A 27,409-nucleotide genomic window follows, 5' to 3' on the forward strand; every position below is an offset into this window, starting at 1 on the left:
AGACAAAACCATAGTCAGAAAATGTGAATTAAATTGTTTTTGTCTTGTCCATGCATACTACTGTATATATGACACAAAAATATATTAAATTATAATATTTTATAATATTCTAATGAAAAATCTGAAACTTGGGTAAGTTATTTCTTCATTTTTCCTAAATTAAGATTGTAAATATTAGAAATCAGGAAATCGTAACAATGAATGAAATCGTATTTTTGTTATAAAAATAAAAATAGGAACAATGAAATAATACAATTTTACACATTTTTCAAACAGTCTGAAAAATGTACAGATAAACATAAAAAAAAAAATAAATAAATAAAATAAAATATGGATATAAGGGCGGCACGGTGGTGCAGCAGGTCAGTGTCGCAGTCACACAGCTCCAGGGACCTGGAGGTTGTGGGTTCGATTCCTGCTCCGGGTGACTGTCTGTGAAGAGTTGGTGTGTTCTCCCTGTGTCTGTGTGGGTTTCCTCCGGCTGCTCTGGTTTCCTCCCACAGTCCAAAAACACATGCTGGTAGGTGGATTGGCAACTCAAAAGTGTCCATAGGTGTGTGTGAGTGAATGTGTGTGTCTGTGTTGCCCTGTGAAGGACTGGCGCCCCCTCCAGGGTGTATTCCCGCCTTGCGCTTAATGATTCCAGGTAGGCTCTGGACCCACCGCGACCCTGAATTGGATAAGGGTTACAGACAATGAATGAATGAATATGGATATATCCACTACCTCTCTCTCACTCTCTCTATTTTTTATTATTTTTATTTATTTATTGCATACAAGGCACAAACACAGAAAAGCATATAATAATGAGGTCAGGGTTGTACAAATCTGAGGAACAAAATAACAACAAAGATAAATGTCCTTTTTTCCTGTGAATCCACTAATGAATAATACAGCATTACCAGTACCAACATTTTGAGTACTGATTTTTGAAAGCAAGAAATAAACAATTGTTCCCACTTAATTTCATTTATTGATGTGGTATTTAGCAAGTAAGAATATAAGATTTATTAGAAAACATCCCCCTTGTTTCTCCACACTCTACAGGCTCGATCTAACAGATGGCGTTATTCGCCTCCGCTTCAGTAGGTGACGGTAGTGGACCTTATTCTGTTTGGCAAACGCCTACGAAAGAAAGCAGACGACAACTACCACTATCAGACAGAAGCGACTTACACTGACTCAAATAACACCGTTCTGTATGAACGCTGGCCACAGCAGCTCTGGACAGCAGGGTAAAGCAAGAAAAAGAAGACATGGTCATTCTAGGGATAAAAACCTAAAGGTAAAAAAAACCCTTTCAGTCTAAGAATACGCCTCTGCATAATCGTCGAAATTAATACAATAGGTGTTTTATTTCACATTCCCAACTAACTGAAATAATAAATTACATGAGGCAGGTTTGTTACACGAGTATAGGACATGGTAGATGGGTCTCTAGTTATTCAGGGGCTTCTCTAACGAGGGACACGGTCAAATAAACAAAATAAACAGTGATTAAGTAAAGGAAGAAAGGAACGGTTTCGTACATGTATTTGCTTTTTTATGTGTTGTGAGGGTAAACAGTGTGTTACTTTCTGTATTTAGTGCTATTCATTTGTCCATGAAGCGTACAGAGCATGAATAATGTGCACATCGAATAGTCCCTTTTGTTCACCGAGGGTCACTGCGAATAATCTGCATCTGCGAATAAGGAGCTAATTTCAGTCTGCGGTTATTCAGAGAAAAAAGAGGTCCATTGATTCTTTACATGCCTTCTACCCTGTGGGGGTATATTTTGTGCAAAACACATGAGCACATGTGACAGGGAAGTCTAGTTTTGTAGCAGAAAATAGTCACATATTACTGTCAATAAATTTGAAGAAATTTGAAAACCTCTTTAGGTGTTGCAAACATGCAGATTTTTTTTCCTCTCCCACAAATACAACTTAACAGTTGTACACACACAAGTGCACAAACATCATACACTCACAGTTTTGCTACATATTGTGCATTTGGGAATATGGTGCAAAACACATTCACACACTCGTATAAAACATGCACAAATGTTGCACATTCGCAAACCAATATGTGTATTTTTGTTTTTTTGTTTTTTTTGAAGGAGATATGTCTTGCACAAACGAAAGTCAACGTCTTCTCCGCTCACACATGACAACTTCTGCATAATCTCACTTTTGCTCCAAATATCTCAGTCAGTGTAGTGCAAAGCTAATTTCTGCATCTGTAGAACCAGGGGCAGGCATTGTTCAGAGAGCAGCGAACCCTTCTGACCAATCAGAGGACTCGTTAGGCCTGTGTCGAATGCTATTGGCTGAGGTCTCCTGGTTCTGTGACTGAGCGCCTCCTATAAAAAGCATTCTCCAGAAAACAAACATGGAGGACCAAAGGTTCATGTAGAAAATGGAATGGAAAGTACTCATCAGATTTCTGATGAAGAAAGTGGCATTGTGATAAATCCGAGAGAATCTATTACGATGTAGTATGATTACGGGGAAGAAAAAGTGTTTTAGGAGTTTGAGGATATTATGGTTTGGATTTTTTTTTAATAAGAACACTTTCTTCCTCATATTACTGTGACATGGAGCAGATATGTGAAATATTCAATATCCAGAGTATGGGTCCAAACCCTCTTGACAAATAACATCTAAATGTATTTACTAATGAGGAATAAGCCCAAACACATAAAACTTTACATGGACGACGAACTAGACACAATTGGACCAATGGCTCATCGCTAGTCATTGCGCTGTGACCTAGTAAACATCCAGTTACTGTTTACAGCATAAATACACCTTCAATTGCAGTGTCTCTCTCCCTCAGCAACCCCCCCCCCCCCATCTTATGGTTTTTGTATTGTCTTGTATTATCGTGTTGTACTGTATGTATATTGTTTTGTATTTTTCTTAGCCATGTCTTTTGCCCTTTAATGTGTGTGCACTGTTTTATGTTTGCACAAGCTTTGCACTAGTTGCACTTTAATGTTGTGTATTGGTTTATGTAGCACCTTGGTCCTGGAGGAATGCTATTTAGTTTCACTGTGTACTGTAAACACTGTATACTGCTGAAATGACAATAAACTTCTTGAACTTGACCTAGTGAAACCACGGCTCAGTGGCTCTTGTGTCTGAACCGTATTGTTATTACCGACACAGTGGAGACAGATATATTTCATAAAAACAAGATACGTACCTCATAATTACAAAATATTATCTCATAATTTCGAGATAATTATCACATAATTATGAGATATTAAGTCGTTTTAACGTTTCCATAAAGTATGCTTAGCCACAGCTAATACACTGTTATAAACAATTTATGAATTATGTATTTGGAAAGAGAGACTGGCCCTTAAGAATATGATCCAGATCGGTCCCCTTTGAAAAATATTTGGACACCGCTGCTGTAGACCGTGAACAAGGACAGTGATTTTCAATACAATGAAATCCAGATCTATGAAGGTCTTTGATAAAAAGAGTTCCATTTGTGAAACCATTCACAATCTTTGAAGAATTTATATGTTATACATATCTCTTTTTTTAAAATGTAATACTTCAAAACGTAAAGGCACATGTAGAACATTCATATAGCTCTGATGACTGATCATGTATGAACATAAAATCAGACAAACAATTCTTTAATTCACAAAACATTTAGGCCAGGGGTGTCAAACTCATTTTCACAGAGGGCCACATCAGCATAATGGTTGCCCTCAAAGGGCCAGATTTAACTATAAGACCATATAAATGTAACTAAATGTAACCAAATTTAATGTAGAATAAATGTAAGTACTCATTAATGTTAAATAACTCTGAATTTATTACTTATTCAACTTATAAATATTTGCATAGATATAAAAATGTTTGCTTGTTGCTCTGTTAACAACATAAATCCTGTTTGTTTGTCAGATTTAGAAACTCATATTACTCCATCAATCAATGATCAAACTATCCAAGTGAATAAAGAAAAATATCATTAAACACAAGTTATGACCTTCAGTATACACTGCTTCAAAAAATGCACCCTCTGAAAAAGACACGCGAGCGATTTCTTCAGCTACAATAAAGCTAGCTTTCACAGGTGCCTCATTTTGGGCCGTAGCTCTTGTGAACATATTCTGCTGCAATCGCAGTTTGCCTCTTAATTCTTGTACATGTATTTGTTGCTTTTCTTGAAGGCTAACTTTGGCATACTTTGCTCTGTGTTTGGTATCCAAGTGCAGATGTAAATTGTACTCTGTGACAACTGCCACCGTCTCATAACACAAAAGACATACCGGTTTTTCTTCTTGAAGCAAAAACATGTATCGCCTTTCCATCTCTCATGAAACTGTCTTCCATTGCCATTAATTTTTCTTTTCCTGGACATTTTGGGATCAATATTTGTAGCTATTTTTTAATTCCACTTGTTGAAAAAATCACATTGAAGAGGATACACTGAAATCTAGGTGTTGGAATGCCGTCACTTGGCGGGCAACATAATCGGCATGCATTGTGGGAAATGTAGTTTAAGGTCAATGCACGCTTTAGAATTAGTGGCAGAATAATTAATAATTAAGTCTAAAAGCGTGCATTGACCATAAACTCCATTTTCCACAATTCATGCCGATTATGTTACCCGTGAAGCGACGGCATTAAGCCACTAGATTGTAGTCAATCAGATCTTTTAAGCTCTTGCGGGCCACATCAAATGACACGGCGGGCCATATTTGTCCTGCGGTCCTTGAGTTTGACACATGTGATTTAGGCCTATCTTCCCTTTAGTAATATTTTTGGCACTAAAAGGTGAATTGAAATTTCCCTTATTTTAGGCATTGTTTTATTTGTGAAAATATCAACTTTTTTTTACAATCATATAATTGTATTCACCTGTTCATTTGTAATAATACAGTAGTTAAAGTTTTGCAGCAAACTACATTATTTCGTATACCTCTGATAACTGACCACGTATAGAAATAAAAGCAAAAACAAAACAAAATTTCCTGATTTTTGAAATATTGCACAAATATATTTTTGTCTAACTGCCCTTTATTAATTATTAATAACAGAATTGAAATTTCACTTGTTTTAGGCATCTGATTTTTGAAAACATTCACAAAATATATTTAGTTTACTGTTTGTTTTCTTGTTATTGTTACTGTTTGTGTTCCATTGTGTTTTGTATTCTTTGTTCTTCTTTTATGTTGTATGAATTTTGTGTGGCACTTTGGTTGATACTGATATATGAAATGTGCTCTATATATATAATAATATAGAAGATAGTTAGATATAGAAAATCATTATCCAAAAATGTATATTCCGAATCAGAATATTTTTTTGCACAGGCATGGTATGTCAAGTTAAATGTTTGGTCTGAGAGGAGAGCAGTACTGGTCATTTTTGAGGAGAGATTTATCTTATTTTTGTTAAGGAGCAATCTGTAAGATATTTACTGTACTTAGTCCAATGTCCAGGGTGTGTGATCATAGATTAAGGAAACTGTCAAAGCTAAAATCCTGCTGCCTCTCATCTCATTTCTGAAACAGTATATTCTCTTTGAGAAGTGCCCAGTGATCCCGTCCTCTGTCCAGTTATTTTACAGTCCAAACCTACTGCTGCCAGTTCTAAAAACCTTGTGTCTTGCAGCCATAAAATGACCAAGTGAACAGATCATTGGATCATCAATTTTTTAATTAAAATTAAAATTTAACTTTTCAGTTAATATATTTTACTGGACCCAATAAGCCCCATTGCCCTTCTAAAAATCTCCATGACCAGAGTTGGAGTAAAATGAGAGAAAATAAGGGGCCTTGTGTTTGAAAGGTGGATGCAGTTTAGAAGCAGCAACACTACATAACAGAGCCAGAACTGGTTAATTTCCCCCTAAACAGGTAACAGCAAATCATTTCTGAAAAATATATAGAAGCACAGGCGTCTATGTATAGATTAAAAGGAGTAAACACCATAGGTTGTGTTTTTCATATAAAGAATGTGAGGCATAGCTATTTGAAAAGTGTCAGGACTGTGGTTTGGTGTTTTATATGAAGAAGGTGAATAGCAACATGATTAAAAGGTGGAAATACCTTTGTTTGTTTGTTTTAAAGAAATTGAGGCAGATTTATGTCTTTCTCCTTGGTGTGTTGTGTTTCAAAGCAAATTAAGGAGTGAGAATAGTGTTTGAAAAGCCTCGCATATTCACCTATTTAAGGTGGAACTGAGAAATCAAGCTTGTAGTACACATTTCACTAGTAGGTAGATGTGAAAATGAGAAATAAGTGTTTCAAAATGAGTTTTGTTGATAAAATTTGCAAAGCTGTTTAATGTGGAAATGAGTATTCAATAAGCTGGAGAATAACGCAAATAAGACTCAAACGGACCAATTTAAGGTGGAACTAAATACTTGAATACATAAATTATGAATAAGCAGCAAGGATCTGTCTTCTAAAATGACATTAATGGTTGAAGGGAAGATGACACCAGCCTTGTCTAGTGTAAAGACTTTTAAGATGGTTTAGACAGTAAATTCTTGTAAATGCAGGGAAAATGGCAGGGGCTCTTTGTCTTTTTGCCTTTCACTTAGGTAAATGTTTAGTGACATTACATACCGTTAACCGGAGAAAAGACGAATATTTGAAAGAACAAAGAAACGTCCCTTTATTCCTCTCCTTTCTCCCACCACAACAAAAAAAAAAAACCTCCACAATAAAAGTCCTCGTTTTGTACTACAGTTTAAGTGTTGAAAGTTCAGAAGTACCTTCTTGGACTTAAGTTTGCATACTATTCTGTTGGCTTCATGGAGTGTTTGGACAGTTGCTATTTTGAAGCTTGCATCAAACATAACATCTGGTCTGCTCTGTCTTGCAATCCAGAGAATCTGGCCTATCTTCGATCTAAGCAGGTCTTTTTCCTCCTCAAAGAGTGGTGAATCATTTTGCACAGCTCGTGAGGGGTTTATATGTATGGGTTGCATGTGTTGAATGTAGTTTTCCTGGTGTACTTGTACCTTTTCGTCAACAGTAACAAGGTCTATACCTACATAACAAAAGTTATCATGGGCTTCGAAAATAGATCTGAAATGTGGAATCACAGTTGGAGCGAAACTTTGTACTTCCCCAAATAAAGTCATCCACATTACAGGCAAGTACCCCAGTTACGGTGTAGTCGTGAACTAGAAATATATATCAATAGAAAACAGCTGGATCAACCTTAGACAATTTTCCTCCTGTTCCCAGCACTATGTCCTTAACTCTGTTGTACCAGTACAATGAGGCATCTGCCAGACCATACACACACTTTTTGAGCTTCCATATTCTTTCACAATCAACTTCAGGGGGAGGCTTGATATAAATGTCACGTGACAGCACTGTTCCCTGTAGAAATGCAGCTTTTATATCCATAGAATTAGGTGTACACCTTTTTTGACAAATAACTGCCAAAAGTAGCCAAAGTGACTCTGACGCACATGTGGGTGAATCCTTTTGCAGCTCTGACACTTCTAACTCCTCAAAACCTCTGGCTACTAATCGTGCTTTTGGAACTAATCCATTTTGTGTCTCTCTGAGGGTACACACCCATCATGTAGAGATGCACTTTTGCCCTTCATCCCCAATCTCCTCAAACACATTATCTCTCCAGTTCTTTATTTCTGCAATTTTCTGCAAAATCATGCTACATTCTGCATCTTTATAGCCTGATCTAATTAGAAGCCTCTGCAGTCTGTCAGCAGAAGCATGACCAAACTGTCTATGAAGCTTCACCAGGACTTTGTGTTTTTCTGCTGAGTTCATTTTTTCTAAGATTGTCAATATTTCTTCATTGCACTTACTTTCTAGTTCATTCTTTTGTTCCTTTGAAGGGATATTTTCAGCCGTTATCAGTACATGGTCTTCACTCTGAATATATTTTTCTTCATTGTCCATAAGTTTCACACAGTAATGGCCAGAGCTTGTAGAGTCATGCTTTACAGGTTGATTCAACATTATTGCATTGTCATTTTCCATATCCAGCACTGTGCCAGCCTTTTTCATGGACGTTTTACTCAAAAGTAGTAGAATCTTTACTGGGACAACTTCAGTTTCTATATGACACTTTGTCTGTCCAATTCTTGCAGGAAGTTTTAACATTCTGTTGGAGTACACCACTTTTCCATCCCCAAATCTAAAGGGTCTATGACTGAGTGTTTCGGTCTTCCTCAGATTCCTTCATTTTGGCTTAGTTCAGTGATGTAGCTATCTAGCCATTCCTGTCCACAAATAGTTCTTGTGCATGCCGTGTCTATTATTGCAAAACTAAAGCATTCTGTCATAAATATTTCTGCTTCTGTGGGCATCAGTTTTGTATATAGAGCAATGTTGCACTCCTCTACATCATTACTTTTGTAATCTTCAGTCAGTTTGCCTTGCTCACCTCACCTTGTGTGTACAGTTCTTAGCCCAATGGAATGTGCTTTGACAAATGGCACATTTTGATCTGCGACCATACCTTTCCAGGGGATTAGTGCCAGGCAATGGTGTCTTCTGCTGATCATTTTGGGAACATGGTTTACTTCTCTGTCGCCTTTGTTCTGTTACACATGCAGATTCCTGCTTAATTCCCATTGTTGAAGCTGAAGATTTTCCTCCAAATATCCTCTTGAGATTTCATTGATGCTTAAGTCAAATCTGAACATGCTGTCAAAGCTGTCGGTCGTTCATATACAAGCCGACTGTGTCTAGCAGCTTGAATGCTATTACTGCACTCGAATAAGCTTTGTATATTCTGTCTTTTTCTTCTTTGAGAAATCAATCACCAAGCTTTGCTCTTCCTGACAGTGCAAAAGCCACGGCAAGCGCTTGTTTATTTTTTGTCAAGTTCCATAACTCTGGTCCAAATAGCAACTTCATTTTTCCAACTTTCATACGGTTTTCCTTCTTCAAATGATGGCGGAACTCTGTAGTTGCTAATCATCCTCTGCTATCAATGTTAACACGAGAAAAGACGAACTTTTGAAAGACTAAAAAAACTTCCCTTTATCCCTTTCCTTTCTCCCGCCACAACAAAAAATCCCCTCCACAATAAATGTCCTCCTTTTGTACTGCAGTTTAAGTATATACACAGTATTAACTAATTATATAACTAAACACATATGAACATTATCACATACAATTGGTTTGTGTGATTTATACTGATAAACTAGAAGAACTAGAACAGTTGCTTCAAAATTTGACTATGAACTTTGACTATGAAAATTGTGAATAAGAAACAAAGATCTGCCTCCTAAATGACATTTATCGATAAGTAACATTAGCTTTGTCTAGTCTAAATATTTGAAGTATGTTTGTACAGTAAAGGCTTATAAATACAGGGGAATGGCGGCTGCTTGTTCACATTTTTGTCTTTTTCTTTCATAGGTAGGTGTTTTAGTGAAATTATGTTTAATTCTGTATAAATATGTTGATTATGGCACATTCACATAGCTATTATGGTCCATAGTTCTTAAACTTGTCTCTTGCTTGTTCGTTCAATTTTCCTCAAACTGGCATCCTGCTCGAGCTTCTCTGGGGAGGAGGCAGACAACTCGGATTTTAAACACTTGGTGTCAATATTACAGATAGCTCCTTTAAGCTTATAATCATGATAGCAAATATTGAAACTCCTGCCTTCACCCACTGGAATCACTGTTGCTGTTCTGAAGTTCAATATGAAAGGCCTTCAGTAATCATTTGTTCATCTTCTCTGCCTTTTACTCAGTATTATGTCATAAAAATCTAGTTAAAAACCCAGGTTTTAATGTATTTTTCCCCCACTCTTTTTTGAATATGAATATTAAATAAGAAATCAAAAATCACTTACTTCTAGTGTAAAATTACCTGTTAGTGTCATATCAGATGCACTTTAGTCCTTTTTTATTGTACAGAAGTGTTTTTTTAATAACAAAATATTCAGAGATTTTTGGATTTTAATATCAGGTGCTGTTTTAAACAGCTGTGTTAAAGGTATTGTGCATTTTAAACATATAAAAGCAAATCTCACACCTCATATAAATGCATTGTCCAATTTTAAATTCTTTAGAGGTTTTTGCATGGTATATTTTCTAGAACATTTCTACAGAAAAATGTTTATAATTTGTTCTTTTTTAAAAATTACAATTAACTTGTATTTAAAAGAGGGTGGCATGGTGCCGCAGCAGATAGTGTTGCAGTCACAGCTCCAGGTGTCAGGACTGAGTGGACTGACGGAGGCGGATGCACTCGCTATAACACAGTGACTTTATTTACACCAAAAGATACTAAACAAAGACAGAATACTTAGACCAAGAAAGACCTAGACTGAGAGACTTGGACAGATCGGCTTAGACAGAGAGAGGGAACTGGATTGACAAACCTAGACAGATAGAACTAAACATAGATCTAAACAGAGAGAGCTTACACAGACTAAACCTAGACAGAGGGAACTAAACAGACAGAGACCTAAACAGAGAAATATTAGACAGAGCTAAATAGACACATGGACAGGGAGAACTAAACAGACAAATAAGGCTAAACAGACTAAACTTGAACATGGACAGCTAAAAAGACTGAACTAAAACACAAAGCTAAACAGACTAAACTTGGACACAGACAGACATGAGACAAGAGATAGAAAGACTGACTTGGAGGGCATGAGAGACAGACGCGAGACAGACAAGAGAGCACCAAACGAAGGTGTAATGTCCAACAAAGAAGGAGTCACACAAAGGAACTTAAATATACAACACATACAAGGTACACCTCAAACAGATAATGAGGGGGCAGGATTACAAATGAGACACGGACGAGGAGGCGGAACAAAGGCAGGACATGGGCGGAGACATGGACAATAACAAACAGAGCCATGTGCTAAGTGAGCACATGGTGGGGAAAACAGACACAACAGGACACCTGGGACCTTTAGGTTGTGGGTTCAAGTCCTGCTCCAGGTGACTGTCTGTGAGGAGTCCTTGCCGTTTTCCTCCCACAGAACAAAAAAAAAAACACGTTGGTAGATGGATTGGCGACTCAAAGTGTGAGTGAATGTACGAGTGATTCTTTAAAATTGGCAAAGCTTGAAGATGGAGAAAATATGTTGTTTCTTACGTAATGTACTTCTGAAGTCATTTGTAAGCAGAATGTTCTTTTAACTGTTTCAACAATTTCATAGATTAAAGATTTATTAAACATTGCTTGTAGTATTTCATTAACATTTTTAAGCATCGCCAGTTCATACAAGTGTTCTCGTTTCCTTTCTTTCCAAACCAGAAGCTTTTACCAATCTTAAAACTTCAAAAAAAAAAAGAATTCTTAGTTAAAAATCTCTTTGTGTAATATATTTTACTATCTATAATTGACTTACCTTCATTTAATCTTTTTTCATAGGCATCGACACATGAGAAAATAGGTACTGACAGGATGAGGATGACAATCCGAATATTCCATTTACCACTAATCAGGTAAGGGATAGACATGCCTACTATTTTCAGATTCTTTTTTGCATGCAGACAGTGCAACTATCACATATTTTTGGAATCCAGTATTCTGTCAATTTTTTCATTGATTAATCGGATAAATCATACTTTTGATAACAACTATATCAATAGTGTGTTATGCAACATAGGGTAGCCTATTTGTCATTAGTTTTTTCTTAATAAAAAAAAGGAAAAATGGTGCGCCCACTGCAATATCCCATCTAAGAATAAAGAATAAATAACAAAATGTATGAAGGTACAAAATAACAAAGAGATGTAACCTGTGTGTGCGTGCCGCACGCGGGAGGGAGAGATGAGGAGGGATAAATTACATGAGTGAGATCTTGTCTGCATTGTCTGCCTTAGGCAGAGTAAAATGGTCCCACACTTTTTGGCCTTTTACTCACACTGGTATCTTCATTTTCCACCATTGCCATAGAGAACAAAATAAATTGTGCCGCATTAAATCTTTGAGCAAAGGATTTGCCTCGAACATTTTAGTAATCAAATTATTTGAGTTACTCCAATAATCATTTCAGCCCTACAGTGTAATAATGTAAGCTCACAGTGAGGCTAATATGGGACACTAAAACAACCAAAGTGTGTAATAATGCACAGTTCATAATGTTATACACAACATTTATTTTTCTTGGAATTAATTATTTTAAGTGCAGAAGTTAAAAAAAATTACCCCTGCCTCCCATTTTCTGGGCCCAGAGAAAGTCACTCACAGACAAAAAGTCAGTGTAGATCTCCATTTATTTTTTGTACGCACACAGTATACTTTGCAGTCCATCTTACATACACATTTGTGTTCATGCAAACTTTAATGGTTCACATGTTACTGGGCATATTACATTTTCAAATAAGTAATCAAAATTGTTTCAGACATGATCCAAGGTTTTCTGCCAGACAGAAAGAGGAAAAGAAACCACTGAGATACTTTTCTGGGAACTTGCCCCTTCACACACACACACACACACACACACACACACACACACACACACACACACACCTCTTTATAAAAGCATAACAGTATATTACTTCAATCATTTTAATTTATCATTGCACATCTTAGGGTTGCTTAAATTTCTGAACAAATACAGAAATCTGATTCATAAAAATAAGAATAGGATTGCTTTACAGACATGTAAATGACAGCTAAGTGACAACGTAAACAGTATTTGCATTTTTATTGGCATGCTGGTGGTTAGCAATAAATAAATATTGTTGTGTTGGCATATGTGCACAGGTACACTTAAGAAAAAAGGTGCTACAAAGGGTTCTTTGAACAATGCCACAAAATAACCATATTTGGTTACATAAAGAAACATCTTGGAATATGGAATATGTAACCCCTGGCAAAAATTATGGAATCACCAGTCTCTGAGGATGTTCCTTCAGTTATTTAATTTTGAAGAAAAAAAGTAGATCACAGACATGACAATAAACTAAAGGCATTTCAAATGGCAACTTTCTGGCTTTAAGAAACACTAAAAGAAATCAAGAAAAATAAATTTGGTAGCCAGTAACAGTTAGATTTTTAGAACAAGCACAGGGAATAAATTATGGAATCACTCAATTCTGAGGAAAAAAATATGGAATCATGACAAGCTAAATAACACTCCAACACATCACTAGTACTTTGTTGCACCACCTCTTGCTTTTATAACTGCTTGCAGTCTCTGAGGCATTGACTTAATGAGTGACAAACAGTACTCTTCATCAATCTGGCTCCAGCATTCTCTGATTGCTGTTGCCAGGTCAGCTTTGCAGGTTGGAGCCTTGTCATGGACCATTTTCTTTAACTTCCACCACAGATTTTCAATTGGATTCAGATCCAGACTGTTTGCAGGCCATGATATTGACCTTATGTGTCTGTGGCAAGATGCATTATCATCTTGAAAAATGATTTCCTCATCCCCAAACATATTCGATAGATATAAGAAAGTGTCCAAAATGTCAATGTAAACCTGTGCATTTATTGAAGATGTAATGACAGCCATCTCCCCAGTGCAGTGACATGCAGCCCCATATCATCAACGACTGTGGAAATTTGCATGTTTTCTTCAGACAGTCATCTGCATAAATCTCATTGGAACGGCACCAAACAAAAGTTCCAGCATCATCACCTTGGCCAATGCACACTCGAGATTCATCACTGAATATGACTTTCATCCAATCAACCACAGTCCACGACCTTTTCTTAGCCCATTGTAACCTTGTTTTTTCTGTTTAGTTGTTAGTGATGGCTTTCTTTTAGCTTTTCTGTAAATCCCATTTCCTTTAGGTGGTTTCTTACTGTTCGGGCACAGACGTTGACTCCAGTTTGTTTTGTTGTACATTTTCTGTGTTCAAGGCATATTGCTTTAAGTTTTCTGTTTTGACACTTTGATGTCTTCATTGGTCTACAGTATGCTTGCCTTTAACCACCTTCCCGTATTGTTTGTACTTGGTCCAGATTTTAGACACAGCTGACTGTGAACAACCAACATCTTGTGCAACACTGTGTGATGATTTACCCTCTTTATCTGACATATCTGGTGTTGGATCCATGATTCATGTCCGTCCACTTGTTGCAACAGCTCTCCAAGGAGTGATCACTCCTTTTACCTGCATGCTAATGAGCAGCTTTAATCTGATGCAGGTGTTAGTGTTTATAATGAAAATTTGCTGCTACTGCTACTGGCTACCACAATTGTTTTTCTTGATTTATTTTAGTGTTTCTTAAAGCCAGAAAGTTGCCATTTGAAATGCTTTTAGTTTTTTGTCATATCTGTGATTTACTTTTTTCTACAAAATTAAACAACTGAAGGAACATCCTCAGAGACTGGTGATTCCATAATTTTTGCCAGGGGTTGCATATTCCATATTCCAAGATGTTTTGTACATTTTTGATAGTATAATTTGTGACCTGAGAAACTCTTCAAGAATAGAAATTATTTTGGGGATGTTAATGGGTCTGTGACAAACAGTACAAGATTGCCTGCTTATAGAGACAGTCAATATTCACAACCTTTCCTTAAAAAGAGCATGAAATCAGAATATATTCTTAGGGCTATGAACAGGGGCTCCATTCGGCCTTTGTCAGTGACGTAATTTTCGCCCGCGACGTCACCAGTGCACCATTACAACAGTATAGTCACAATGAAAACTGTGAAGAACACGCATTATTTTAATTCTTGGGCAGCAGTGACGGATTAAACTAGAGACGTTTGAGCAAAGTGAGAGGATTCCACACGAAGACCAATTTAAAAAGGATACTAGGGACTGTTACTTGGACACATTTTCATCTTTATTTATTTTTATAACAATATTGCTCCATTTGACCAGATCAGTGCTGAACTTGCATTGCTGCCTCCAACCGCGTACTTGAATATTACCAACCATTTTGTTTAGGGTATAAGTCTGTTTACCTTTGAAATGTTCTCCAACTATAAATCCCCTGAATGCCACATGCCACCTGAAGGAGTTTGACCACCAAGGTAAGCAGACTGTAATTGAGAGTCATTCTCTCATTAAAATTTCTCTCGTTAAAGTAGGGGTGTCCAAACTTATATGCGAAGAGCCGGTGTGGCTGCAGGTTTTCACTACAGCAAGAGATCAGTTGTTTAATTTGCTCTCCTTGTTTGGAGTGAAAAATGCACTCACACAGTCCCTCTGCAGATAAGGTTGGACACCTCTACATTAACGCAAAACCTTATGAATACATTACAAATTTAGGCTATGGTGATGCCGATGATGAAATCATGTTATAGTGTATATTATTAGAGCTTGACATAGTCTTAACCAGAGTCACAGTTCTATCAAAATATATATAATAAAAAACAATATTGTCCAGCACATGAGTACCCAAACCACCCACTGCATCACTAGCTCTTCACAGATGTCATCAGGTAGGCACCTCCCCTCATCTGTGTTTCGCTGAATTAAGCCCACGACACCTCCAGAAGGCTCAACAATGAAGTCTGCCGTCCCAGACCCACCCCCTCCAAGCCAGCTTTACAGTCTTACCTTACCCTTTACCATCAACAACCTTAGGTTGTACCGAGCCCCACTGGCACCGTTAATACATACTCAGTGCCACCACTTCCATGTGAAGTTCCATAGTGCATTTCCCCAAGTAATCTGTGCTCTTCTTATCCACAAACAATGACTAGATCTTTCAGCTGTTTCTGATAACTCCTTCACAGATGCCCTTTGTTTCCAGCCCCTGATGAAGAACTGCACAAGCAGGGATGTGGCAGACTTGGCTACCTATCCCCTAACACCTATCCACCAGTCTTACTTGTGCCTGCCACCCGCATCCTCGCATCTCAGCCACCAAGTCTGCATACTTCAGCTTCTTCCTTTTGAATGCTTCATTTACTGAATCCTCAAATGGAACTGTTAACTCTATGAAATAAAGTATATGTTTACTTTCACCGTAGATCGCCATTTCTGGCCTCAGTGTTGTTAACACAATGCACTCTGGGACCTGCAGGTTTTTAACTGCCAGGAAATCTTCTGTTTTGCTAAATTCTCCCATCAAAGCCACTGGCCTTGTTTTGCCTAAGACACTGCTGTTGCACACTGTGCCTCGTCTTCTTGTTCACGAATAAGACTAGTCATCATTTGCTTTCTGTCTGGTGATGTGGCCTTACTAAAAGCTTTCCACAAATCACCTGACCCAAAGCCTGTATTTGTACTTTTACTTGGCCAATCACATGCCTTTGATCTAATGAGCTCATGGCTACTTGCGCGGCCATTTTTTTTATTTCACTCCCTTCCTGCTTTTGTGACTGGCGCTGCTGCTTTTACCACTGCATCCTTCGACCCTGACAAAATCATCTCGCAACTCACCTTTGCACATTTAAATTCCTGAAGTAAACTTGTGAGTGGTAACTCCAGTACCCCTCTCCCATACCATGCCACGCTACTTAAACACTGCCGCACCCCTAGCCACTTCCTTATGGCCTTTTTCATAATCTTTTCCATCCTCTCTACTTCTGTGATTGAAACATCACAAACTGGCCACCTAACGAGGCATAAGCCAAATTGCAGACACCACAACTTTAACTTCCCTGGCAAACATGATATAAACATGATATATTGCATCACAATTTTTTCCCATGCAAGTTTGCCCTTGACAGTTGACAGACTTCTAGGTTTGCTTGGTTTAACTTTCAGCCTAGCCAACCTTAGATTATCATTTAATTTCTCCAACAACCGCCCTGCGCAAGGTACAGTAGTCGTTGGTGTTGTCATGTCATCCATGTAAGTCTTAATTGGGGGGAGCTGAGTACCTTCATGCAACCTCTCCCCACCTACGACCCACTTAAGGGCCTTATTGCTATTGTAAATGCTAATGGTGGAATCATACATCCAGCCATTATACCTAATTCTAATCACACTGGGGAAATTGTTCTATACTCACAGCATCTTTCTACTTCACAAAAACTTCAGGACATCAGGTGCATACTTGTACACCCAATATGGCACACCATTAGGCCCTGGAGCAGAACTTGCCTTTGCATGATGCACCACATCTTGAACCTCACTCCATTTTGGTGGGCCAACCTCCATTTGCCACTCAATTTCACTTAGTGGTGGAATGTCCCATGGCATCTCTAGCTGCTTTGCCTTATGTTTGTCTGTATACACACCATTGAAATGCTCCTCTAATTCCCTCTTTCCAACTTTTAAAGTCCCAGATGTATCTTTACCAATTAAGGTCTTCACAAAATTAAAAAGGATTCATAAAGAAGGCTACCCTAGCATGTTCCTTCTTTTTTCTCCTTTTCCTCATGTTCTCTGCTCTTCATAATACTGCCAGCCTACCCTTAAGCTCTTTCTGTAGTACCTTAATAACATTTATTTCCTCTTCCCCTACTTAGCTCCACTGCATTCAAAGAGCCTTTAACTCCCTAATTTGCCATCTGGATTTCACTCTGTCTTGTTCATTTTGCAGTATAAGATACGAGATATGAATTGTCATATCCTGGAGAAAATGCCGGCTTTCTCAAGAACAGAGGAGATAAAGGAGGCGCTTAGTGATTAAATGTATAGTTTAAGTAAAAGCTCAGTGGCTGAACGACGCACCATGCTCATATTCACAAAATGACCTGTAGGTATGTTTTGTACACACTAGTAGCCTCCGTACGTGTTATGAATGTGTGCTGTTACCATTAAACTGTTCATAATATAGGTTATGTGTGAAGGATTAGTAAAGTTTTTTGCCGCCTTTTGGTGTGAGGGCTGATCTCAGAACAGTTGTGACAGTCTAAAAACTCCAGTAGCTCTGCTGTGTCAGCAGTGCGTGAATCAAGTAGCATCTCCCATCTCTGTTATATTCACAGTGATTTCTTATCCAGTGTGAATCCACTATAAATATTACTGATGTCTTGGGGGGGAAATTACATTACTCCAGTTCCCTATATAAAACTAATCCTGTCTGAATAAGGCTTAAAGTTTCAGAAAATGAGTTTAAGATAATAAGTAATAAAGTGTTTTTTAGCTGTGGGGCTAACATAGTTTTGGTTAGCTTTTGTTCCTTGTTGATCACCTCCTGACCTTTATATCTCTGTTGGCATTGTTTGATATGTTGTAGGCAAATAACTTCAGAAGTGAGGCTAACATGAAATGAAATGGCGGCGCATGCACATGCAGCGGCTTCTCTCTCTCCCGAGTATACAATTTACAGCGTTTAAAATGTTTGTCTTGTAAGTTGCAGTGTTTTTGTATGTCTCCGTTGTGCGTTCAGGTCCCGAAACACTCATACAGCCATGAATCCCTGCTTGATGTCGGCAGAAGCTCACGTTTGAAACTTAACCCCGAACTCTGTGAGGAGCTTCGAATCCGCGACTTGCTCAGGATACCGGCACCATAACCGACCCCCAACGCTGCGCCTCGCCCACAATGGAAGCGCCACAAGCGGAGCGAGAGGCTACAGAAGAGGGGGAAACGCGGAGGTATCAGAGTGAGGCTAGCGGCTAACCCACACAAACCAGCCATCCCCACGCTGATACTGGCCAATGTACGTTCGTGGATAATAAACTGGACTATATCCGCTTACTTCAGTCAACTCAGAAGACTGTGAGAGACTGTTTACGTGTTCACAGAAACTCAACGACAGCATCCCGGACCACGCCGTTCAGCTTGAGTGTCTAACTTGCTACCAAGCAGACCGAGTTCTCACTGTAGGTAAAACACGTGGCGGCGGGCTCTGTGTTTACATTAGCGATGCTTGCTGTCATAACGCTGTTGTGGTCTGCAAATACCGCTCACCGGTAGTGGAACTGATTGTTATTAAGTGCAGACCGTTCTATCTACTGAGGTATTTCTCAGCTGTGCTGCTAGCTGCTGTCTATCTTCCCCCAAGCTCCACCAACATCAGGAATGAGGCGCTAAATGAACTGTATTAGCACATCAGTGAGCAGCAGACAGCCCACCCTGATGCTTTTCTCGTCCTGGCTGGGGATTTCAACCATGCAGACCCAAGGGCTGTGTTTTCTGGACTCTGTAAACACATAGATTTTCCAACATGGGGCAACAACACTCTGGACCACATGGAGAGGAGCTTACAAAGCCCTGCCCCTCCCCCATCTTGGTGCCTCTGATCACCTCACTATTATGTTAATGCCAGCTTTCAGACCACTGGTTAAATTTAGTTCACTGGTTAAACCAGTTCTAAAGCAGGTATGGGTGTGGCCGAATGGCTCATCAGAGGCACTTCAGGACTGTTTCAGCGCCACAAACTGGAATGTGTTTAAAGTGGCTGCTACTTACAACAACTCCACAGATATTCAGGAATACACAGAAACTGTCTCTGCTTACATCACCAAGTGCGTTGATGATGTAACTGTCCTCAAGACCATCACCATTCTTGCCAATCAGAAGTCATGGCTAACAGGTGAGGTCCAAAAGCTGCTGAAGGTTAGAAATGCTGCCTTCAAAGCTGGAGACCAGGCAGGCCTGAAGACAGCTAGGGCCAACCTGTCCCATGGCACCAGAAAGGCTAAAAGGCAGCACTCCAAGAGGATAGCCCAATGCTTTAGCGACAGCAGAGACATTCAGAGACTGTGGCAGGGAATTCAGTCCATTACGGATTACAAACTCCCGCCACAGACCTGTGACAGCACCTCCTCTCTGCTGAACGATCTGAATGGGTTCTTCGCTCGGTTTGAGGCACTAAACCACACTCCGGCACATAAATCCACCTCCCTCATGGAGACCAGGTGCTCACACTGTCCTCAGACAAGGTGAGGAGTGTATTCAGCAGGATCAACGCTCAGAAAGCTCCTGGACCTGACAACATATCTGGTCGTGTGCTGAAGGACTGCATTGACGAACTTGCAGAGGTGTATTCTGACATCTTCAACACCTCACTGAGTCAGGCTGTGGTCCCTGTATGCTTCAAAGCCACCACTATAATCCCTGTCCCAAAGAAGTCATCACCCTCCTGTTTCAACCACCCGGTTGCCCACTTTTGCCCCCCGCGCACACTACTCAGCAACCTCATCAATTACCACCAATACCCAACTGTGACTTTGAAAATCAGGCATACACTCAACCTGTACATCCAGTATCCTACCCCCTTCTATTATGATTATATTTCACTATTGTTTACACTGCCTTGTACATCCAGTGTCCTACCTCGTTCTATTACAATTTTTGCACTATTGTTTACACTGCCTTGTACATCCATTATCCTAACTCCAAATCAGGTTATTGTCTTCAGTCAGTGTCCCATTAATTCAGTCAGTAGTGATCAACTGAATCAAAGGCAACATACCAGAAGGTCAACATACCAGAAGTGCTACAAGTTACAAACCAGTTTCTGCAGTATTTCAAAAAGACAGCTGCTGTTTTTCTTCTCAAATATACCATTACACCATAAAAGACTTTTAAGCTTCTGAATGTAAACAAACCAGAGATAACGTTGCTGCTGCTGTTAAGTGATTTTAAGCATTATTTTCTTGACTTTAATAAGATATAATGACCTGAATATTTATGTACACAGTTGATTATTTGTCAAGCTACTTTTACTTCATTGAAAATAAACATTAAAATCACATATAGGCAAACAGTAGAAAAGCTGTTCAAAAGCATAATCTTCCCAAACACTATTGATGGTTGCTTTGGAGAACACAGATGGTTATGTGTGGAATGGTGTGGAAATAACATAACCTGACTTGTTCAGCAGGCATTGAGGGCTCAGGGTGTGTACAATCTGTCTCTGCATTTTTTACAAGAAAACCTGTAGGATACTGCGAAAAGAGTTGCGCTCAGAAGAATTTGTTTTGCTTTAATATTTGGATATAGCTATGCAAAGCAAAGACAGAAAAAAACTTAAGGAATTCTTAATAGAGTTTTTCTACAGACATTTTATTAGCAGAATATTTCATACGTGTCTTTTGTTTTTTTTTTATGATACGGTTGTGATTGTTAGTTCAAAAATTCAAACGTATGAGATCCATACATTTGGTAGAGAATACATTATTGTCACTAAAGGTACAACAGTGTAAATGTACCTTTAAATGTGCAACAGTGGTTTTAAAGTCCAGTTGTGTTTCCTAAAAGTACTTCTCCACAAGGAGATGTAAATATTAGGAAGTTTTTATTATAGAATTGTGTAGAAAATAACAACATATTATAAGTCCAAATTAAACATCTACAATTATGATAGAATATGGTACAATTTTGTTCCTTAATTAAAGGTACAGAATATGTAGTCTTGAAGCTACCACCACAGTGACAACAAAAGTTACTACCACAGTGAAAGTTTTTCTGACAGTGTAAGTGCCTTATCTAATGTACCCTTTGTTTGTTTGGGGGAGGTCTAGAGTTTTCAAAATTTCAACGCTGTATTTAGCAGTTCTCTCTACTTCCCCATTCTTATTATCCGTCAAGTCATCAATTACCAGCAGAATTGGTTTGTTTAGTGGAAACAGAACATTCCACAGAGATTTAGGAATTCTGTGAATGTATGTATATATTCTTCATCATCATATATGAATGTAACATTCAACACAAGATTTTACTATGTTTTATCAGTGGCAATACCCTCTTTTACCTCTTTTTGCCATCAAAATCAGCTATAGCAGAAAGTTTAAGGGTGGTCAAATAAACATTTAGGTACATTCCTAACAATTACGAAATCACTGTCAGTAAAATATATTATTAATACCCTCTTCATAGCATTGTTGTACTGTGAATATTTAGCTATGGGATTTTGCCCTTTGGTACTTCATAAAAAATCTCTGACACACTCCTCAAATTTAGACTTCCCTCAACGTTGGCATAATATAAATTAAGTGGCTGCCATTAGGTTGCATTCATACAAAATCAGGAGCTGCAATATAAGTTCTTGATCCACAACATCACCGAAATTGAAAGTTGGGCTTTGTTGTTGTCCAACAGTGAAATGAAATTTGACCTTTGCCTTTAACTCATCTGTGACATTGAACAATGTCACATTCACACTTACAAGTGATTAAGACAGTGAACACACACAAATGGAGCATGTGTGTTGTCTGCCTTTCTCAAGGGCACCTCAGCTGTGGACTAAAGGAGGAGACAGAGTTGTTCCTTCAGTTCCATTGCTCCAATTTTCCTGCCAGTCAAGGGGATTGAAACAGCAAACTTCAGACCACGACAGCGCCATCATGTACCATTTGTTGGTTTTGCTTACAATGGGGTACTAGACAAGGAGTGCACTTTACATGCACTTAATAGTAGGGAGGCACCAATTTTGAATTTTTTGAAAAAGCAGGTTAAAGAATTAGCAGTATGACAACTACTTATGGAGGGAATGGGGAACAGAGGAAAAAGACTGGCAGATTTTATTAACCTTCTCCTCAAAGGAAGAGAAAACTCTGAAGAATTGCGTGCATCAGATGCTGATGCTTCCAGTCTCCCTCAACATAAAGACGACTTCGCAGAAGTAACTTCATTAGAGAACCTGGATAAGAAAGATTGGTAGGAATGAATATCCAAGTCAAGGCTTTCTTAGTTCTCTTCAATTGCAGCAGAGAACATCTTTCAACCAAGGAGCATGTTGTGAGGATCTTGGAGGCCTGGAAGATAGAGGACATAAAAGGTTAATTGCAGATTAGAGTGAGGAAAGGAAAGTATCTGTGGCTTTAACCACTAGAGAGAAGAGAAAGAGTCGGTGTGGAGAAGGGGTGTCAAGATAGCTGAGGCGAGAGATGGAGTGCAGGTTACGTCAAGTGGAGGAGGAGCAAGGAGGGGAGACATGGATGGGGGAGCAAAGAGGAAAAGTGTGAAAGACAGAAAGTGATGATTTGAGCAGTGAAGTGCGAGTTACTGTGATGTCCAGCACAGGGGTAGGTCTGCTGAAGATCAGGTCCAGGGTGTTGCCTGCTCTATGAGTTGGAGGAGCCTGGTTGAGAATGATGCCAAAGAATGATACCAGTAGTTCAAGGCAGAATGACTTCAAATTTTCTGTTGGAAGGTTGAAGTCACAGAGGAAAATGAGAAGTTTTCCACTGAATAGGAAGAATAGGAAGGTAACAGCATGTTATTCTAAAGATGAAATAGAAAGATGAGGAAAAGAGAGTGAAGTGAAGGCCCACTTCCTAGACACATGCAAAAATGTGCCACTACCCCTGCCAGTCTGTCTCGGTGAGTGGGAGAAGTTAAAGGCAGAGGATAGGGCTGCTGGAGCAGCTGAGTTCTCAGGGTTGATCCTGGTCTCAGTCAATGTCAAGAAGCGCAGGGAATGTTGCGATACCAGGGCTGAGATGAAGCCTGCCTTTTGGACTGCTCATTGGCAGCGTTATAGACTGCAGACAGACTGTCAAGTGGCTAGATAGACCACCACCAGCAATTCACACCTTGAGCTAACCTGAAACCACAGCTGAAACTAGTAATTACAATTAACTTTGGTGAGACAGGACAACAGTACAGCCTGGTAACTAACAAGGTCTAAGCCAAAGTAAATAAACACTCTAAGCAGAAAGACAATTCCTTGTCAGAATCCATAAGCCGACTCCACGACAGACATAAGATGTATCAAGAACATAATTTAAATTCTAAACCCCATAATATTGATTTTCATGTTGCAGTAGGAAATTGTATTGTCATAGGCCTGTCTGTGTGTCAGTATCTATCCCTGTTCTCTTGTTTTGGACCCATTTTCTCCTTGTTCTCTTTTGTGTTTTAATTAGGTTTCATACTCCTCCTGTGTCTTTAGCCACGCACCTCAGGTCTGAGCCCTCAGTGTGATTGCTCACAGGTGTCGCCCTTTACTTGTTCCCTTTATAAGCTCTGTCTTTGTGTTTTTATGTCGGTGTTCATTGTATTGTTTTGTAGTATATTGCATTTCTTCTGCTGTGTTTTTCTAAGTTTCGTCTGCTTATTTAATAAAAGTGTTTTATCAAGTCATCACCTACGCACTTGCTTTCTCTATCCGGTCCCATGCTCCTTGTGACTCTGTGTTTTGAAATTAGGAAGAGCTAGTTTTTTTGGTCATCTCAGTATAAAACTGAAATGTAGCAAATAATGGTAAGTAAATAAATAAACAAAGGAACGAGAGATTTGGTATGTAAATACTATTTTCTTTACAGTTCACTCTTAAATAATTTTACTGTTGGTGGATTGCTTTCAATACTGAGAAAATAACAAGGATACACTATATTTCACAAGCCTTAACTCACATAATAAAACAACTTGTAAGATTGTTTGAATCAATTTTGAACAAATGTGCCAAGGATACAAAAACATACAGGTCTATGACCTAAATGCTTTACAAAAATAAATGTATCAATAAGCTTTTGAATCAAATTTTGACCAAAATTATTTTAGCGAAAGAACAGTTTTAGAGTGTTATTTATACTAATTTCATCAACCCACCTACCTAACCCTCCCATCTACTCCAAGCATTTTGAATGGTTAACCAGAGCTATGAATCAGAAATTTAATCCTCATCAGTATTGACATATACATCAGCAAATACATAACAAGCGTGTGACCTACACTTTCCCTTTTGAGTTAAGGTGTTTTTTTGTGTGGCTGTTTCAAATTTTGTGTGCATGTCTTGCACTTGCCGACTGCTTTACAAACACCAAAACTTCATAGTAAAAAGGTTTTCAAGCAAGAATGGTGAAATGTTTTAGTTCTAAATGCACATCAGATAAATCAAATAATCAAAAAAAGAGGTTGGCGCAGAAACAGGTGATACAAATGTTGAAATGTTCCCTTCATTTCTGCAGGAGATTCCTTTTTCCGCTTATGGTTCTGGGATTGCTCTCAGTAGGATTTCTATGGCTGTCTCTGTTCAACACTAATCCAAAACCTGTCTTGGTACAGGTAGATCCTACTCATCGAGAGGTAAGGTTTAATTTTTTCTATGAGACTAAATTATATTTAAATTTAATATCAATGTATAATGCAGTGGTATTTTCTCATTGTTTAGCTTTTCATTATTGAAGTTTATTGCTAAGTATGTATTATGTAAAACTACATTTTATTCTATAAATTAATTTAAATTTCCCCCTCAGCCCTATACATACATACCCTGCAAACTCATGTCATTTCAGTGTCCAAATTCTTTTCAATTATCTCACGCAATGGACCTTGACTCGCGACATAAGCTTGATCTTCCACATTTGGGTTTGTTTCTGCTGATCCTCTGTTTGAATCTGCGTTTGGCCATTGTTGAGCCCATGTCCCCCGCCACTCTAAATGCAGCAGTTTATTAAAGGCAATTCATTCATGTACTTGCTCTCAAGTTAACTTTACACACGTTCCGAAGCTGCCCTGAATTCTTGCCCAAAAATATGAGTTTGTCTCCCCATTTCAACCTTCATGAGCGCGGTCCATACTAACAAACAGACATTTTAAACACCATCACATTTTCACAGGCAGAAATGTAATTTGACAGTTGACTGATAAGCAGCAGATCCAGTGCTGGGTTGTGACATGAATATGTTTTAAAAATGTTACTCAACCTGTTATGTATTTGAATATAATGTCCATCATTGCACTGATCAAACTAGTTTTAATTTAATATTTTCACTTTCATCCTGACAGGTTGAGGATCAGGTAAAAGAATATACCCTGTTCGTTCATATCTTGCCAGCATTGTTGTTTTTTTTTTTGGTCCTTGCCCTGGCCTCATGTTTCCTACTGTAATTTAACCCTTTTAAAGTCACTAGGCTAAAATTTAAATTAAGATTGGCATTTTCCCTTATTATTTCACAACAAAGTAAGGAGATAAAGGATAAGGATTTATAAAGGATAAGGAAAAATAAGGATTTTTTCATTGGAACTCTCAATATGCAGACAAAAACGGCATATTAGTGGGTTATCAGTGGGGCCATCCTTGGGTTAAATAAACACATCAAAATCAGCAATAGCAGAAAGTTTAAGGGTGGTCAAATAAACATTTAGGTACATTCCTAACAATTACGAAATCACTGTCAGATTACTGCACTGTAATACCAAAAGCCCTTACCACAGAAGACAACTAATTGCAGAATTATTTCCTTGATTAAGAAAAAAACATGGATTAATTAAACTTACAAACAACTGTCTTCATTCAAAATTGTGTTTGAATTTTAGAAAAGCCGATCTGGTTCTGGATTAAGACTAAGAAAGCTGAAACTAAGATGAACTTGTACCAGAATGATAGGAGAACATTTTGATGAAGGAATAGGGCTTTTGATACAAAAAATACAACATAATCTGTCAAATGACAAATATGTGATGCTATATTATGGTATGGGTATATTCAGTGACAAGGGTCACTTGTGAATTCTGATAGAAGCTGCAAACACACAGAGCCGAGTTAATTCACACATTTAATAAACATTTAACACTTTGTTGCTCAGTCTTTCCAAGGAAAATCATGTCCTGCTCTCACATCAGGTTTGTTCATCTGAGACCTGCTACCCATACAATGCAATATCTCTTTGTCAACTCTGTGACTTGAGTTCAGTTTTATCATAAAGAAAGCATTCACTATTTAAATGTGTTTTTACATTGGGTATTATAAACACCACCACAATGTCTACCTGACAACTTGGTCTGTACCGAACCTATGAGCTCCTTTAGGCAAAAAAATATTCTTAAGTGGTGGACTCTGTGACCTCATGAGTCTGTGAGCATGCTTGTAACTTACATACAAGCAACAACTAAAGGAGGCAGCACTAAAGACCTGGCAAATCATCTCAAAGCATTTGCTGATTTCCATGGTTTGCAAAGTTCAGGAAGTCATTTACTGCAAAGGGTTTGCGTTCGAATAATACAGTAATTAGTAATGTCTTTATCGGATCTCAGAGATTGGTATCAAGGCATCAATTTCCTTTGTTATTTTGTATTAAAAAAAACAAAATGATTAAATCTTTAAGCAGCAGCTTGGATGCAGGCAGTTTTATCATAATGTGTTGCAGTGATATTCAGCTGTGAAGTGTATACCCAGGATTGATTTTAATAACTAATGTACTTGTAATAATCTAGAAAAATACTTATCCTATATCTAGAAAAATAAGTACCAAATCAGTACTCTGTATTGGCAGATACCTGGATCAGGATTGGGTTAAAAAAAAACATTTAATTGGCACATCCCTACAAATAATGCTAATTTTTAATTATTATTATTCATTTTAAGACTGTGAAACTGGAGCAAATATGTAAAATAAATGGCTATCTGCCAAATACGATCACACACTAGTATACTAAACTGTAGTAAACTAAACTTACGGTATAATTGTGTTGTGTAATTATAGAAATATATTTGATTAATAATAGATCCACCCCCACCCCCAACACACACACACACAGACACAGACACATTTAATTCTAGCAAAATCAGGACAGATGACAGACTAACCTGGTTTAATGAATCTTTTGACCAACATTTGACTAGTGTGCCACACCTATGTTTAATTGTCAAAAATGTCATTCACATTTACAGTTAATTTGTTTTGTTTTATCTGAACATTCTAAATATTAAAATGTTCATGTTTAT

At 38.1% G+C, this 27,409-nt stretch overlaps 1 protein-coding gene across 2 annotated transcripts in view; it reads left to right on the top strand.

The window, feature by feature from the left end:
- The first annotated feature begins 1,167 nt into the window (after window positions 1–1,167).
- The window catches only part of st3gal5 (ST3 beta-galactoside alpha-2,3-sialyltransferase 5), a 41,920-nt gene continuing 15,678 nt past the window's right edge, over window positions 1,168–27,409 (top strand). For both annotated transcript variants that reach the window (XM_066649444.1, XM_066649445.1), the window contains exons 1-3: window positions 1,168–1,285; window positions 11,348–11,421; window positions 24,651–24,768. In XM_066649444.1, the coding sequence (XP_066505541.1) occupies window positions 1,202–1,285; window positions 11,348–11,421; window positions 24,651–24,768 (276 nt within the window). In that variant the 5' untranslated portion in view covers window positions 1,168–1,201. The remainder of the gene's footprint in view (window positions 1,286–11,347; window positions 11,422–24,650; window positions 24,769–27,409) is intronic.

This window comes from Hoplias malabaricus, chromosome 17, assembly GCF_029633855.1.
Source record: "Hoplias malabaricus isolate fHopMal1 chromosome 17, fHopMal1.hap1, whole genome shotgun sequence".
Classification (NCBI taxonomy): domain Eukaryota; kingdom Metazoa; phylum Chordata; class Actinopteri; order Characiformes; family Erythrinidae; genus Hoplias; species Hoplias malabaricus.